Source organism: Echinops telfairi, unplaced genomic scaffold (genome assembly GCF_000313985.2).
Source record: "Echinops telfairi isolate 266 unplaced genomic scaffold, ASM31398v2 ScPeMD7_443;HRSCAF=831, whole genome shotgun sequence".
Classification (NCBI taxonomy): Eukaryota; Metazoa; Chordata; class Mammalia; order Afrosoricida; family Tenrecidae; genus Echinops; species Echinops telfairi.
Window position 1 is genome coordinate 72,764,652 of NW_022104341.1, and position 16,008 is coordinate 72,780,659.

The following is a 16,008-nucleotide window of genomic DNA, read 5'->3' on the forward strand; positions in this document are numbered from 1 at the left end:
CTGGGTTGGGCAGCCCAGAAGGGGCTGCCATTGAAGGCAGGTACAAGTTCCCAGCAAGGACGGAGACAAAAGGCAAATCCCGTTTTTGTCTTATAAAAGGGCCCCACCCCCAGGAGGCAACATCAGGTCTCCTGGACTGACAGGTTGGACTTTACCTCTACACATTCACACAGGGTCGAGTTGACATAAAATGCTAACTGTCATGCAGAGCGGACCCAGGCACAGCAGGTGAGCCGAGTACCCAAATAAAGTCATAACAGTGATGGCAGTAACCTGCTGTGCCCATCCTGCTTACCTGCCAGCAATGTGTGACAAGTCATGGCCTGACCCAGGGTGGGGTGAGTTCTTTATATGCACCCCCACCTCACTCCCCAGAGGTAACCAGACAGGAGGGGTCTGTGGTGGTTCTTTGGTAGAATTCCCACCTACATATGGGAGTCCCCCCCAGCCCTGCCATGGCCAGTGCACCTCACGTGCAGCCACCACCTGTCAGTGGAGGCGGTGTGTTGCCAAGATACCAAGCAGATTTCAGCAAAGCTTCTAAGAGTAAGAAGAAATGTCTGGCAATCTACTTGCAAAATCTGTGGATAAATCACTGTAGTATTAAATAAAATTGCGTGGACGGAGGGTGAGGGAACCAGCCCCCACCCGCTGCTTGAACTCACTGGTTCAGTAATACTACTTCTGGGTTCAGTAATGCACAATTGTACGGTTGAGATATATAAGCATTATATTAAAGTCATCAAGAGCATGAGAGATAATACAATAATACAGTCAGGCATGATACATAGCAACATTGCTCACCTCAGCCCAGCTTGGTGGTCCACGTGGAGAGAGGGGGAAGGGAAGGAGGGAAAGGGAACAAGGGAGAGGGGAGTGACCAGGGAGTGAGCAGCAAGGAGCTCAGGGTCAGAGAGAGAGGTCCTGCTGACTCACACCTATATACCTTTTGGGGGCATGCCAGCCCACTAATTACAGGTAGAGACATACGTCACAGGAAGGGGCTGCACCATAGGCTACACAGCAATGAGAGGGTGGTCTCTGGGTCTCCATAGGAACATTTATCAGTAGGTTGAAAACTCCACCTACAGGAGCCTGTCCATTGCCCCCAGAGGCAGGGAGCAGGCCCACCCCTGTGGAGGGATGAGACAGCAGTCTGGCAACTGATTGCCCTCAGTGGGGGAATGCCTGCGCATCTAACCTCCCCCCACAAATCACGATGGCCCAAGACCATGAATGGCCCCAAGTCCGAAGCTGATTTCAGCTAGCCACAGCAATCAGTCCGTCCAGTGCCTCTCCGTGACTGAGACTCCAGCCTTGGGAAGGGCCGTACGGGGTCGGAGCTCTGTGGGGTGGAGAACCCTGGCGTGCTGGGAAAAGCGGTCCTCAAGTCATGGAGGGGTGGCGGGAGGGGCCTAGGGGCTGGTGCAGGTGCTTTGGCTCTGCCTTAGTCCCAAGCATCTTGGGCCTCAATCCTCCCCCCCCCCCACTGTAAACTGAGGAAAGGGGCCTCGAGGGGCTGCTGGCTGGGCTCTGCTGGAGGCGAGGCGCCCAGGAGGCACCCAGGAGGCCGGCCCAGCACTCCCACAGGAAGCCGCGGCCCAGGCCGGCCTGCGCCCGGAGCAAGGGGAGCCACAAGGAGGCCCTTGCCTGCTGGGCTCTCGCCCAGCCCCTTCGTCTCCCTCCACTCTGGGCATCCGGTTGCAGAAGCGTGACTCTGTGGACATCGGTAAGTGACCAGGACTGGGGCAGGGAGGGGTGCACTCGGCAGTCCAAGGGCTGTATGGGCCTGGAACACACCACAGTGCAGCCAGGGAACTGCTCTGCGAGTGGAGGGCGGCCACGTGCAGGGCCTGAGCGGCCACACAGGAACCCCTGTCATGGGCAGCAATCGAGTTGTGACCCAGGGGCCCTGCCCCAAACAAGTTCTGGCCCTTTCCTCTGGGGCCCCAGGACCTTGTGCGGGCGGAAGTCTCACCACAGCTAGCATCTCTAAGCTGGAATGCCAGGGGCATCCCTCGGCAGGTGGACCCACTGCTCTGACAACCAACCCAAAAAGGAGAGCGAGGGTCAGAGGAGGGAGAGCCCTAGGTGGGGGTGCCACCCCTGCGTGAGCTGTGGAGTGGCCACGCCTGTGGGTCGAAGCCTGAGAATGCAGTTGCTGATGGTGTGTATCAAGCAGGGGCCCACATCAGGACTCGGTTATTTCTCTATTCCCTCATTCATGCCTGCATTCCCCACCCACCCCAGGGCCCTCTCTGAAGGCTCTGGGCACTCAGAGGACCCCCTCCCATCAGGTCAAGTGGCTTGCCCAGTCTTTATGTAGTGAAGCCAGAAGCCAGACTGCTACCTGGCGGTGAGCAAGAACCACGCTGTCCGCAGGTTCTGGCTCAGGTGGGGCTAGAGGGAAGCTGCTGTCTTAGAAAATAAACCCCAGCAACTGTGTGGGCACGCCAATCTTCCCCCATGGTCCTGAGGGGAAACTGAGTCCCATAGAGGCCAGGGACTCACCAGGATCAGGAAGCCCCTGGCCACCACAACAGGTCGTGGGGCTCCTGCTTCCCATCCTGGGGTCTAACCATGCTACCAAGAGCCCCTCTCAAATGGACACCACCCTTCTCAGGCCGTCCAGGTGTCTAGGGAGGTGAAGTGTGAGGGCAGTGCCCACCCATCCTGCAGGGGGCCCCAGTGTCATAGAAGTCCTTCAGCTGGGGTTTGAGAAACAAACAAATCCCCTGCCCTGGACTGGATTCTAAAACAGCGTGGCCCAGCAGGACCAAGGACAACACCCACAGGTCTCCCAGGCTGGGATCTCTACAGAGGCAGACTGCCACATCTTTGCCCATGGGGTGTCTGGGCTCCTCCTGTCAGCCTTTTGATTAGCCATCAGATACTTTAACCTCAGGGCCCCCCGGGCCCCCGGGGGCTTGAGAAGCCAGGGCTCAGGCAAGGAGAACCATCCTGGGCACAGGGTAGCCTGGAGGGCCGGAGGCCGTACCAGCATTAGTACTCAATGCCAGGCACCATCCTAGGGCCCTACCTGGTTGATGCCAATCTGCATAGCAACCCTTGGATGGGATGCTTTCATTAAACCTTTTGCAGATGAGGACGGTGAGGTGCAAGAAGTCACACACTTGCCCAGGGTCATGCTCGCTGTTGAATGGCCGAGGGGAGCTCTGAACCCTGTTCTTAACCCTTACACTCCAGCTGCACTGTCAGCCTGACCATGATGCCGCCCCGTTGGCAGCCTTCATGGTGGGCAGCAGCACACCAGGACACACACTGGGCCTCATCCAGGGCCATCTCTTCCCCTTCGGCTTGCACATGGACTCTGCCTGCGCCTTCTGCAACCCGATCCTTTCTGCCATGGACCAGTTGAGGGGCTTCTCAACGAGGAGACCACCTGGCCGTCCAGCCCAGCCCTGGTTCTGGCTGCCGGAGCTCAGGATGCCCACTCTGGGTACACCACTCTGCTGGGTGCACCCCGGACTCCCCCAGGGTGCACAGGACCAAGTGCAAGTCCATTCACCTGGTCAGTCAGAGCTCCGCTCGCCTCTCACCATGAGCTGGGCTCGGCCCGGGGTATACAGGCACAGGCACGGTCCTGACTCTCAGGGAGCTCAGTCTGGTGGGCCCCGAGGTGATACGGCTGAGCATGGAGATGTCGGGGCAGAGGGATGGTGGCGGTAGGGGTTGTTAAACCGGTTCCGACTCAGTGACCCTGTGTACCACAGAACGCAACACGGCCTAGTCCTGGACCCACCTTTGCCTGTTGCTGTGAACCCACTGTTGCATCCCATCCCATTGAGGGTGGTCTTCATCTTCTCTAACCTCCACCTTCAGCAAGTATGGCCAGGAATGGTGCCTCCCCTTGGCATATGCTGAGACCTCTGCCACCAGCGCTCCCCCTTGGTTCCTATTCCCCAAGACCAGTGGTTCTCAACCTGCGGGTCGAGACCCTTTTGGGGTCCAATGGCCTAAGACCATTGGAAAACACATTTCCGATGGTCTTAGGAACCAAGACACGGCTCCCTCTATCCATTTCCATGTGGGTCCACCCACATGCAGATACACCCACATATGAGTACCTGGTGTGTGAAGTATGTTACCCATGCTACACCAGGCTTCAAGACAAAATCTCATTTATTTGTAATTAGAAATAAATATTTCGCAAGATATAATTACATATTGTTTTTGTGATTAATCACTATGCTTGAATTATGTTCAATTTTTAACAATGAAGACCTCCTGCATGTCAGATAGTTACATGATGATTCATAACAGTAGCAAAATTAGTTATGAAGTTGCAATGACAATAATCTTATGGTTGGGGGTCACCACATGAGGAACTGTATTAAAGGGTCGAGCCATAGGAAGGTTAAGAAGCACTGCATAAGACCTAGTTTCCAGGCCATCTCCACGGGAGGTCTTTCCTGCTGCACCTCTCCGTCAGGGTCCGTCACCCCTACCTCTGCCCAGCCCAGCCAGGCTGCTCGGGCCTCATTTGTGGAACGACACCCTCCCTGCTCTCCATCTCTCCCCCGCAGATGACCCGGGAGATCCTCAGGGCGGGCCCCAGTGCCCAGGAAGAACAGAAACAAATGGTTCTTTCAGCCCTTGTGTGACTGCGCATGTCCCAACCACCTCTAAAACAGCGGGGCAGGAGGCCTTCTAGCCCAAGCAGCACGTGCCTCTGCACCCTGGGGCTGCAGGCAGGCTTCCTGGCTCTGGGCGTCAGGAGCCCATTCTGCCTGTAGACCTCATTGCTGCGCCCTGGCAACGCCTTTCCCCTGCAGCAGCTGATTTGGTGGAGGGAGGGGAGCCGTATGGCACCCTCAGGTTACCTTTAACCTCACTTGGCAGCAGCAGATTGAGTCTCGGAGGGATTAGTCATTGGACCACGAGCGGAGGGTGGGAGCATGGACCAGGGCCAGAATGGTGCCGCTCTCAGGGCATGGGGCGCAAGCAAGATTCGTGGGCAGTGCTTGCTGGGAGTCCAGGGGCAAAGGGCCTGGAGCACCGTGTGGTGGATGTGGAGGGCCCAGAGTGGAGCTGCAGCTGGCGAGAAGCCACCGTGGGCCTCTAAGAACCCAGAGCCGGACCAGAACAGGTGCCAGTCTTCTGGCTGTCCTGCGATGAGCCAGCTCAAAGCAGCTGGCCCTGTGGCCTTGGCCATGTCCTGGGCCCACTGTGGGCCTGGAAAGGTTAGGGAGGTCATCCCTGGGGCCCCTTACAGGTCTTCCACATCAGGCCTGGGAGGAATGGGGTTTGAGGGCCCTTAGCTCAGCAGCCTGTTGGGTGAGCCCGACGGCAGGGGCTAGAATGAGGTGTGCAGCCAGGTAGTGCAGGCTCAGCCGTTCCAGGCCACACAGTGCCGGCTGCAGGAGTGAGGCAATGGCAGTGGGTAAGCTGGTGGCAGAGGGCCTGTAGCTAGATGACCCACAAGTAGCTGTATGGCTTCCTGAAGAGGCCAATGTCATGGCCCAGGCCGGAGCCCTGCTCACAGGGCAGAGGGGGGCTGAGTAAGTCATATTTTCCAGGGGTCAGGTATCAGGGACACCAGAGCCTGTCATGGGTTTCACTGAGGCCCAGGAGCAGAGCAGAGATGGCTGATACACAACACTGCAGTGCCTCCTGGGGGTGTCCCTAACTAGCTCCGGGGCTCTTCTAGACCATTCCAAGTTCGCACCGACAACAGCCTGTACAGGGCCATGCTGCAGCCACAGGCAGAGACCTGCACCTGGAAGGGAAGTGGCTGGCCCCGGGAGTCCTCCACGGCAGACACGGGCACACAACCAGCCCCCAGTGAACCCAGCCTCAGGCAGCAGCTGGCATCAGGCTCATGATGCAGTTGGCTCTGCTACTGTAACCAATATCCCCTGAAGCTCAGTGTTCACTCCAACAAATGTCTATTTCTCAGTCATGTTGTGATCAACGGCTACAGGCCAGACGCCTCAGTTCTGCTCCCTGTCTTATCCGTCTGGGCCCAAACTGAAGGAAGTGCCCCTGTTTGGGTCCAGATTCCCCAAGCACAGGGACAAGAGCAACGGCTCTTCAGGCAGGTCCAACAGGGCACAAGGCACATCTGCTAACATCCCTTTGAATTCACATCACAGCCTCTCCAGAGCATCCCTAGGGGTAGGGAGGGACTGCTAGAGGTGGGTGATTCCGGCCCAGAGCAGACAATGTCCTCTAAGGCAGCAGTTCTCAACCTCCCTCATGCCGTGACCCTTTCATACAGTTCCTCATGTTGTGCCGAACCCCCAACCATAAAATTATTTTTGTTGCTACTTCATAACCAATTTTGCTACTGTTATAAACCAGGTGACCCCTGTGATGGGTCGTTCGACCCCCAAAGGGGTCTCGACCCACAGGTTGAGAACCGCTGCTCTAAAGGGAGACGGCTGTAGACGACATTCCCATGACAGTGACCCAGCATGCACAGTCTTTTAAGAGGCACGACACCCAAACGTGAAAACGGGAGGAATTCAGAGCTCCAGTCTGTGGCAGACCTCCACCCTGCAGTACTCTGAAGGTCCAGTACCAAGGACCTGTGGACACTGTGTGTAAATGTAGATGGGGGCTAGGGCTTTCCTGGCTCCGCCCCACCCCAAGGCACCTATAACATCCCACTCAATGCCCCCGGTGCACAAGAAATAGCTGGAAGCCCAGGTCTCACAGCCGAGACGCCTGTGGTCGGTCAGTGCCATAGAGCTAGATGTACCATTTGCTTATGTGAGCATAGCTTTTGTGAATCGTCCTCCTTCCACAGCCGATGAGAGCCATGTCCCTGGTCCCAAGCCAGTCTCCACAGGCCAGTCGCTACTTGGGTCAGCTGCTGTGGTAATTGCAGTCTCCGGTCTCTTCTGAGAGGTGGCTAATAGTTAGCTTGTCATGAGTTCAAGGACAGTTCTGCCCACAGAGGCGAGTGGAGGCCAGCTAGCGTTGCGCACTGGCCAGAGAGGCTGTAGTCCAGGGACATCAGCAGCAGCCCCCTGGCTTGGGGCTGGGAGGCACTGTCCTAACAGTGACATACAGCACTGGACTCCAGCCACAGGAAAGGGAGGGTGCAGCCCGGGGCTCTGGCTCCACAGCCCAGCCTGGTCACTTCACTTGGTGCACCTTTCTCCCCTGGAGAAAATTCTTACAAAAAGGAGAGGATCCGACACAGACCAAAAATGCTGGTGTCAGGGCTTTTACCGAGTACCTGCAGTGAACACAAGAGACAGAGAGAGATAGGGAGAGATGTGTTAATTGAATTACAATCTTAATCAGCCGTGGACCTTCCTGACAACCTTCAAGGTGACCCTCTGGAAAGGAGTCCACATTAAAATGCAAGGTGAGCACATTTATTTGGTTAGTGGTTTATGAGCCCGACCCTCTCTCCAAGAGGGTAGCCAGGACCTCATGCACCGTTAGGCCGAAAGCTGGAACACAACTACACCACATGCGTTCAGTTACTCAATACGGTTGGTGAGCGCTCGGGTAAGCCAGGTCCCCTGTGCAGAGAACACAGAGGAAGCAGACAAACGAAGCCAGCACCCCTGCTCGAGTTCAGTCCTGGGGGCAGGGAGATAAGAAACCAATTACTGACAGGAAGGCCCAGCACTGTGAGACGAGGTCAGCCACGGAGGCATAGTTCCCGCTCTGGGGACAGAGCCAGGAGGTCAGAGACCGACTTTAATTCAGAGAAGGAATGGTGATGGGTGTCTGACCAGAGCCAGGGCTGTAAGGAGCGAGCAGCTGCCTTGCTGTTCAGTGTACAGCAAAGGGCGCAGGCAGTGCTTGGCCTTCCAGGTCTAGGTGTTTGCATCCATCAAGGGGCCTGGTTCTAGCAAGGGGTCCTGCGTCTAGGCTCCACCCAGTTTAGGGGCTGGAGTTGCCAGAACCCGGTCCTGGGTGGCCTCTTGCCTATTCTCGGTATTTAACAGCAATCCCTCCCGTCAGCATTTCCGTGACTCTGAGAGGCAGGAAGTTGCTTTTCCTCCAGTCGGTCCGCCCGCTTTCTCTCCCTGCCCCGGCCTCTGGCGGTGGGCTAGGGTGGGCCTCCAGCCTGCAGCGAATCTGTGAGACTGGCTAACGCTGAGAATGCAGCTAGAACTGTGTGATAGAAGGAGTAAGGGACCTGGAGAAGCCACAGGTCGGCTTGGAGGAGCCCTTCCCCTCGGTGTACCTCCCCCAAAACCACAGCACAAGCACCAGGACCCCTGGACACTGCCTGGTCAGCCCCGCATCATGATGCCCACCAGGCGCTCTCCCCCGTCTCGGGCCTCATGGTGAGCTGTTCACGTGCGTCACCTAAGCCTCTCTGGCTCCCCTGGCCCAGCTGCGGGCAGGGCCTCCGCCGGGCTCTCGAGCTCTCCAAGACACGGGCTGCTTCCGCCTCAGTGCAAAAGCACCGCTTCTCTTCTTAGCTTTGCTCAGAGCTGAGGGGAACGTGGTTCACTAGCCCACTTCTACACCTACTGAGGGCGCCCCCCCACGGCTGCAGAGAGACCACTTGCCAATTCCAGCTGGCTGCCACCACTAGGACAGAGGCACCGAGTGCAGTGGGTCTGCTAGACTTTGCCAGAGCGCATGGGAGCCAACTGACCGGCTCTGGAGCCCCCGGAGGCATGCAGGCCACAAGCTATCCCGTTTGGAGTGCTTTGCTGAGTCACAGGGACGCTGACTGCTGGTGCATCTCACTAGAGGCAAAGCTCTTTTCTTTGTACCTTTAACAATGGGATACAGGCACACTTAGGGTTGGGAGGGTCACTCACTGCATCCTACTGGCCATAGGCCAGGCCCCACAGCTGCCACCTCACACAGCTTTGTGCCCAGACCCTAAGTGAGAGAGCACCAGGCATTCAACCTGTGCTGACAGCCGGGTATGGCCTGAGCCCCTCCCCCACGGGCAGCTCACCTGGAGTGCTGCAAGGTCTGCAGCAGGGTGTTCTCCGGAGGCACGCGGTACAGCTCTGCCCGCTCCTCATCCTCAAAGTAGACCTGCAGGACGGCCAGAGAAGCAGTGTTAAGGCTCCCGTGTGCCGTGGAGGGGGACGACTTGCGTGGGCTCCAAGGCCACAGGCTGGACGGGAGCAGACGGCCTGGGCTTTTCTTCCGTGAAGCCTCTGTAGGGCTGGAAGAGCTGACCTTCGGCCACCAGGGCTCCTTTCGGCAGCTACAGTCAAGCGCGACTAAAGGCTCCACAGCACTGGGTGCGTTGTGGCCAGGCCAGGGCAAGTGGAAAGAGACCACGTTATTTTATTAGTCGAGCCGCTTCTTTGAACCCTGGGTGCTTTGCACTGAGTCCCCTCATGACACTGAAAGAAAAGGATGTCAACTCCATTTCTCAAGTGGGGCTAAGAGAAGCAGAACTGGCCCACGTCGCCCCACTAGTGAACCTTTGAGCCAAGACTCAAGCCCAGGCCATCAAGCCTTCCCTTGCCAAACAATCCAGTCCTCCGGTCAGCGCTGCTTGAGGGAAGGCAGAGAAGGGCAGGGAGTGGAGGAGCCCAGCCATGAAGAGAGAGCCACAGAGGAGACAGGAAAGGGAGAGCCTACAAAGCAGGTCCCACATTGGCATCAGGGCCCAGCCAGTGCACCCACACCTAGAGCCAGCCGCCTCCTCGTCAGAAGGCTGTCCAGAAGGGTGTGTTGGGCACTGAGCATCCGAGCAGAGGGGAGCGCTGTGGGGGCAGTCAGTACCCCAGCAGATGAGGCAACTGTCCATGAGGGGTAGGGCAGGGTAGTGTGAGTACACAGGACGGGTAAAGCTCAGCGGCCTGACAGGGAGCCGCAAGTGCAACTGGGCAGGAAGTTCCCAAGTGGGAGAGGGACAGCAAGGGGTCAGGACAGCGAGTAAAGTGAGGGAATGAATGGCCGTGGTTATAACTCACCTAGTGCCATCGAGTAATTCGGACTCAGAGGCCCTAGAGAGGGCTTCTGAGACTATATATCTTGATGGCAGCAGACACCCTCACCTTTCGCCCAAGGAATGGCTGGTGGGTTTGAGCACCGACCTCACCATGAGCCCAGTGCCTACCCCCAGTGCCACCAGGTTCTGACAAACATAGAAAGGGCAAGAACAAGAATACAATCCTGTGTTTCTGGATTAGAAGTGGCGCTACTAGTAAGAGACCATGGCTCCGTGTGTGCACCAGTGTTCCTGTAACATCTGGGGTGACAGGACATCAGCATCTTACTTGAAAATGATTAGAGGAAGATAAAGTCCTTGTACTGAAAAGTTGTGATCATTAAAATTTGCTTTCTTTTAATCCCATAAAAGAAAAAAGTCAAACTTCTCATACCTGTAAATTATCAGGACAGTATTTCTGCTCCACGTCCCAAGAGGGCGTCTCAGCAAACATCACCATCAGGTGGTCAATAAACCTAAAGGGATAATGTGCATTCTGGGGCTCGTGACCCACAGACCTACCTTCCCACACCACCGTCCTGGGACACCACTGCAAAGATGCATCGGAAGCGGGTAAGACATGCAAGGCAGGTGTACGCCCTCTTGGATCGGAGCATCCATCAAGCACCACTGCCTACCGCTGACCTAGCGCTGCTCCTTAAAGTAGCACAGGCTTGACAGCAGCACTTACAGGCAGCCACATCCTAAGGGTCAACTTTATGGAATCTCAAGTTAAATGTGCCAATTATCTTGTTCTCTAGTATTTACACACGCGAATGATTATCCATATGCAACGTGACATGACCTCCCATCCCTCCAATGACATATGGAGGTGACATGAGCGCTCTCTGTGGCAAAGCCTCTACTGTGGTCACGTCTACCAGCCAGTGAGCATGGGCTGAGATGTCTGTCACTGCAGAGCACAGCGGGTAGGGGGAAACGAACAATAGGCCAGAGAGGTTACACCACACCAGGCGGCGTGGAATCCCCTATACATTAGTCCCTCCTCATGGAAACTTCACCAGACCGACCTTCCTAGTCCTCCCCCGTGGGGTCAGGCATGTCAGCAAGAGCCGAGAGCTGTCCAGCGAGTAGGTACCTGGAGTCCTCGTGAAAGGCAGAGATGAAGTCCGACTGGGCATACTCTGGGTACAGAAAGAGCACCGGCCAGCCCAGCCTGCCCTGCTCGTCCAGAGTCACTCGGGCTCCACAGGGGTTCTCAGCATCGGGCCCGTCCAGCGACAGAGCGCCTGGACCTTCAGAAGCAGAATCTTCATCTTCACCGGCCGCTCCAGAAACTAACCTGATGTTGCGAGCCTGGATGAAAGAAACACCTCCCCCCGGCCCTCAGCTGTAGAGGATGATGCAAATCTACTTGGTGAACTAGGGAAACCATGAGGATGCGAAGCTGTGGGCTGCCTGTGGGCCGGCCCTGCACAATGCACCTTCATCACCTGAGGCCCGGGGGGAGCGCTACTACACTGGGCCCTATGCCGCAGAGCCGAGCTCCACAGAGGTGTTCCACCCTGGGATCTCAGCCACAGAAACGGCCGCAGAGGACAGGAAGAGAGGGGCTGTGGCAGTGCAGATGTGGGTTGGAGGGGGCTGGCAATGCCAGGCCCAGGACAACTGACTGACGGACGGGCAGACCAGTTGAGGGGCGAGGGCAGAACAGCAGGTGCAAATGCATAGCAGGAATAAAAGGTGTAGGTACAGCAGTGGCAAATGCTTCCGCTGGGCTCATACGTGGACATGAAAAATACTGGGTTGACGTAATCTTGAGTCTCTCATGGGAAACAGGGCCACGTCTGGGGTCTGACCAGTCAGGGCTCACCTCAACTGTGGCTAGGGGATCCTAACAACTAAAAAAAGTTTGCATGGGGGGAAATTAACATGCCACCCAGAGTACCCTTGGCAATATCCCTTCAATTGGGCTGTCCCTTAGAGCAGATCAGCAACCTTCGCTTGGAAGGATGACACGGGAATGCGTTAGGCGCTGTGGGCTCCTTCATCACACTGCTTCGCCACAGCATGAACACGAGCAAACTGCTTCAGAGCAAGCATCCCCAGGAAGGGTTCCCACAAGCTTCCGGCTTAGTGGCTTCAGCAGACTAGAAGGGCTAAGCTTTGGGAACTCACCTGAATGGCCTGGATTAAAGTTTCGTTCTGATCCTGCTCCTTCTTTTCCTTCAATTTTGCTTTCCTTAGATCCCTCTGTGCCATTCGCTGAAAATGAAATCCAGACGCCTCAGCCCCAAGGACCTTGTTTCCTCAGTGCCCCAGCCTGCTCTTGCACTGCTACAGCTGGTCTCCACCCCACGCTCTTGTGGCCAGGGATCCCAGTAACTGGACTCAATCCAGCTACAAACATGACAAAGCACGTGTACAAAGCCTGCGTTAGCAGACATTTAAAAGTCCATGTACAGCTCAACAAGCTCTGCCAATGCATACACCCGAGTCCCCAACCCTCCAGTCCAGCCGGGGGCTTCTCCATCTCCTGGAAAGCTCCCTCAGGCCCCTTGCAGTCAGTTTTCTGCACCACTGCCCTGCCCTTTCGCTGTTGATTGCTGTTATATTCCAGTGTATGCTTGTGCCACCACTTACTCATCCATCCTCTGACAGGTGGACACAAAGGCTGTTTCCAGTTCTGCACCAGCACAAGGAAAGCAGCTACGAATGTTCTCAGGAGTCTTTTTATAAACATGTTTTCATTTGTCTTAGGTAAACACCTAGGAGTAAATGTGCTGGATCTTCAGAGCAGGCGTGCATATTGAACTTTCTAAGAAGCTACCACAGTGGTTTCCAAAGTGGCTGCTTGCACCCATCGCTCCGTCGGAAAGTATGAGGGCTCCCGTCATGGTACTGCCTGCCAGTGAAAGGTTTAGGCTTTCTGGTGGGTGTGGCGGGGTGTCTTAGTCAAGGGTCAATTTTCTTTTTGGCGGCCAGTGATGCCAAGCATATTTAATTCACTTGTTAGACATTTATATATTTTTTAAGTATTTGCATACCTCACTGAATCAAGCCCATTAAGAAAAAAAGTATTTTTCCTATTGAGTAGATATATGAATGTATTCCAGATACAAATTCTTTGCTAAATATTTCTTCCACTCAATGGCTTCTCTCTCTTTAAAGATCATTTTACTGGGGCTCTCACAGCTCTTCTAATAATCCATACACCCATTATGTCAAGCATATCTGTACATCTGTTACCATGATCCTTTCAAAACACTTACTTTCTAAACATTTACATTTGAGCCCTTGGTATTAGCTCTTCTTTTTACCCTGTCCCCTCCTGACCTACTGATAAATTATAAACTATTATCTTCATCTCTTACACTAACCACTGTTTCCGGTCCCCCGCGACTTCTTCCTCCCTCTTCTCCCCACCTCCCCCCTACCCTCCTGCTGTCACTTCTCCATTTCTGTTCCTGAGGGGTTTATCGGACCTGGATTCCGTGTGTCCCGAATGGCTTCTCTTAATACTGTTCTTAACAATGCCTTTGAAAAGCAGATCTTTTCAGTTTTGACTAAATCCCATTAATGAAGTTTCTGCCTTTTATGGGTTGGTATTTTAAAAACAGAGGTCAAATCCATACAGTAAACCGTGGCCACTGCCAAGTCCGTTCTTCAGCATCACTTTGTATATTTACCATGTTACTAACCACCACCTCTGCCTCGTTCCAAGCCAGCTTCACCCCACACGGGAACTCGGTCACCCGCACAACCCTTGGCAACCACCTTTAGTCTGGCTTCTGCATCTATGGATTTACCCATTCTGGTGTTTCATGTAAGTGGAACCAATACAAGATATGACCTTTTGCACCTTGTTTTTTTCACTGAGCATAATATTTTCGAGGCATATACGAGAGCATCAAAAAGTTCAAAGGGAAAAATGGAATTAAAAGACAAGGAACATTTCCATCAGCTTGATGAAATGCCCTTTAGTTTACGCCCTTGCTCACCAGCATCACGCTGTAACTGTTTGCACCACGTTTGTCTGTCCTCCGAGCGGAGGGGAGGGCCTCTCACAGTGACTGCTTTGGGCTCTGCTTTGTACAGCAGTCTGCCGTGCCGAGCCACCATCGGCGCTGCCTTTCAGGCATCAGCTGCACATTCTGCCACCAACCTTCAGCTTGTCTGCTTTCACCCTCGTGTCCAGAAGCTTCTTCTCTTTGCCGTCTATCTGCAGTCCCTCATCACACCAGCTCACGGCCTCGGCAAAGTTCCTCAGTTCCAGATGGCACAAGGCACCTGCAGAACCCGGACTCCTTAGACAGACTGGACAGTGGGCCCAGAAGGCCCCACCCCCGGCTCCCACCCAGCACCCTAGAAGGCGAAAAGGAGTTAAAGCCCCTTGTGCTGCATCTCAGACAGAGAACACATTTGTGTATCCTGGATACAAAATAAGGATTTCTGGTATGAGGACTCTTATCAACGTCGGAAGGTCACAGCTTACTAGCGAAGAGCAGAGGCTTTGAATCAAACGGCTCGGCTCCACCTCTACTGGCAGGGCCTCAGACACAGAACCATCTGAGCTCCAAGTGCCTCCTCTGCCCAGAGGGGAGCCGAATCCCAGCTCAAGTGATTTTTAAGAGGGACAAGTGGACTTTGCCTCAGCCATGCATCAAGCCAGTTGCCAAAGACACTCAGGCCTCTCCTAATCTTGTTCTTTATGGTTCAAGCTGCTTCTCGTTTCCAGTAAAAAAAAAAAAAAAATTGTTGTTGTTGCATTGTATTTTCTCCAGTTGGCCACGTCAAGCTCTATGCAGAATTTGGAAATACCCTTAAGTTTAAGGGCTTAGATATCAGAACTCAACTGCATTTCCCAGAGATGAGCACGCTGATCTTCGCAGGTAAAAGTGACAGCTGATCTGAGGGTTCCAGCCTGGGGCTAATGCCACAGGCATAAGCTCAGGTCATTCACCCCGCTTTGTTCCAGGTCTTCTCTGCCCTGCAGCGGAGGAAGTGGATCTACTTCACCCACTACATGACCATCTACAGGGGCATAACTGGATGAAGCATTTTAAGCTCGTCTATGGGGATGTGGCAAAGATTAATGTCTGAAGAATAATTAAAGTTTGCAAAGCACCTCTGTGCTTCTCAAAGAAAGGGTGATCTATAAAAGTAATAAAAACACTATGATTCTATGGAAAGGCCAGACTACAACAGGAAAAATAATCTGGAAAGATCTCAGCATCAGTGTTATCGGGAAAGGTCCATAACTTATCTTTTAATTAACATGAACATGGCATTTGAAGATCTCGCCTTCCAATCAGCTAATTTGGGAGAAAAATATTAGGAGTGTGGCTTTTGGAGCTGCTTTGTTTTAATTAATTTTATCCTTTATTAATTTAAAATGAGTCTCAATTTCCCTTCAAGTCCTCAAAACACAGAGGGTTAGCTTATTCTTTGGAGAATTCTTTTGAACTGGGCATGTTGCTACTTATAAGAAGCAGGAACTTATCAAGATTGCAAAAACAAGGTGACCTAATTAGTATTTTAAGCACCTTAATCGCTAAGCTTAAAATGGCCCAACTTTTGGTGCGGTGAGTTCCCTCCTCTCCACGGAGCAGTGCAGGGACTCTCCACAAGACTCACCTCTCACTACTGCTTTCAGGTGGCAGGGCTTGAGCTTCCTGGCAGCCATCACGTCTTGGAGAGCAGAACGAAAATTGCCTGACAAAATTCCAGTTCAGACAGAAAAAGAACAAAATTTGAGGTCAGAATGTTCCCCACATGTGTGTGCACTGACAAAAGACACTCATCAAGGGCCTTAAAAATGTTGACAGCATCGGGCACAGCCACAAGCTGTGTACATGTCTAGTAGACCCATGAAAAATACTCAACCTCACTCATGGTGAAATGGAAAACAGATAATAATCATTATTGGAGAGAGGGTGAAAAGTGCATTCTCAGGATAAACTAGAGATCTTTGCTTTACCTGAAGTAATAGAATTATTGGTAAAATCTTTTTTATTTTTTCGTTTTATTGGGGGCGCATACAACTCTTATCACAATCCATACACACATCAATTGTGTAAAGCACATTTGTACATTTGCTTTCCACTTAAGCCCCCGGCATCAGGTCCTCATTTTTCCCCTCCCTCCCC

The 16,008-nt window shown here is 53.8% G+C and overlaps 1 protein-coding gene across 1 annotated transcript in view; it reads right to left on the bottom strand.

Moving 5' to 3' along the window:
• Positions 1–6,431: 6,431 nt before the first annotated feature.
• Positions 6,432–16,008, bottom strand: part of TTC4 (tetratricopeptide repeat domain 4) — a 15,060-nt gene continuing 5,483 nt past the window's right edge. The window contains exons 3-9 of the mRNA XM_004699396.2: positions 15,497–15,574; positions 14,025–14,149; positions 12,038–12,124; positions 10,998–11,215; positions 10,293–10,374; positions 8,906–8,988; positions 6,432–7,207 (exon numbers count right to left, since the gene is read on the bottom strand). Coding sequence (XP_004699453.1) covers positions 7,105–7,207; positions 8,906–8,988; positions 10,293–10,374; positions 10,998–11,215; positions 12,038–12,124; positions 14,025–14,149; positions 15,497–15,574 — 776 coding nt within the window. The 3' untranslated portion in view covers positions 6,432–7,104. The remainder of the gene's footprint in view (positions 7,208–8,905; positions 8,989–10,292; positions 10,375–10,997; positions 11,216–12,037; positions 12,125–14,024; positions 14,150–15,496; positions 15,575–16,008) is intronic.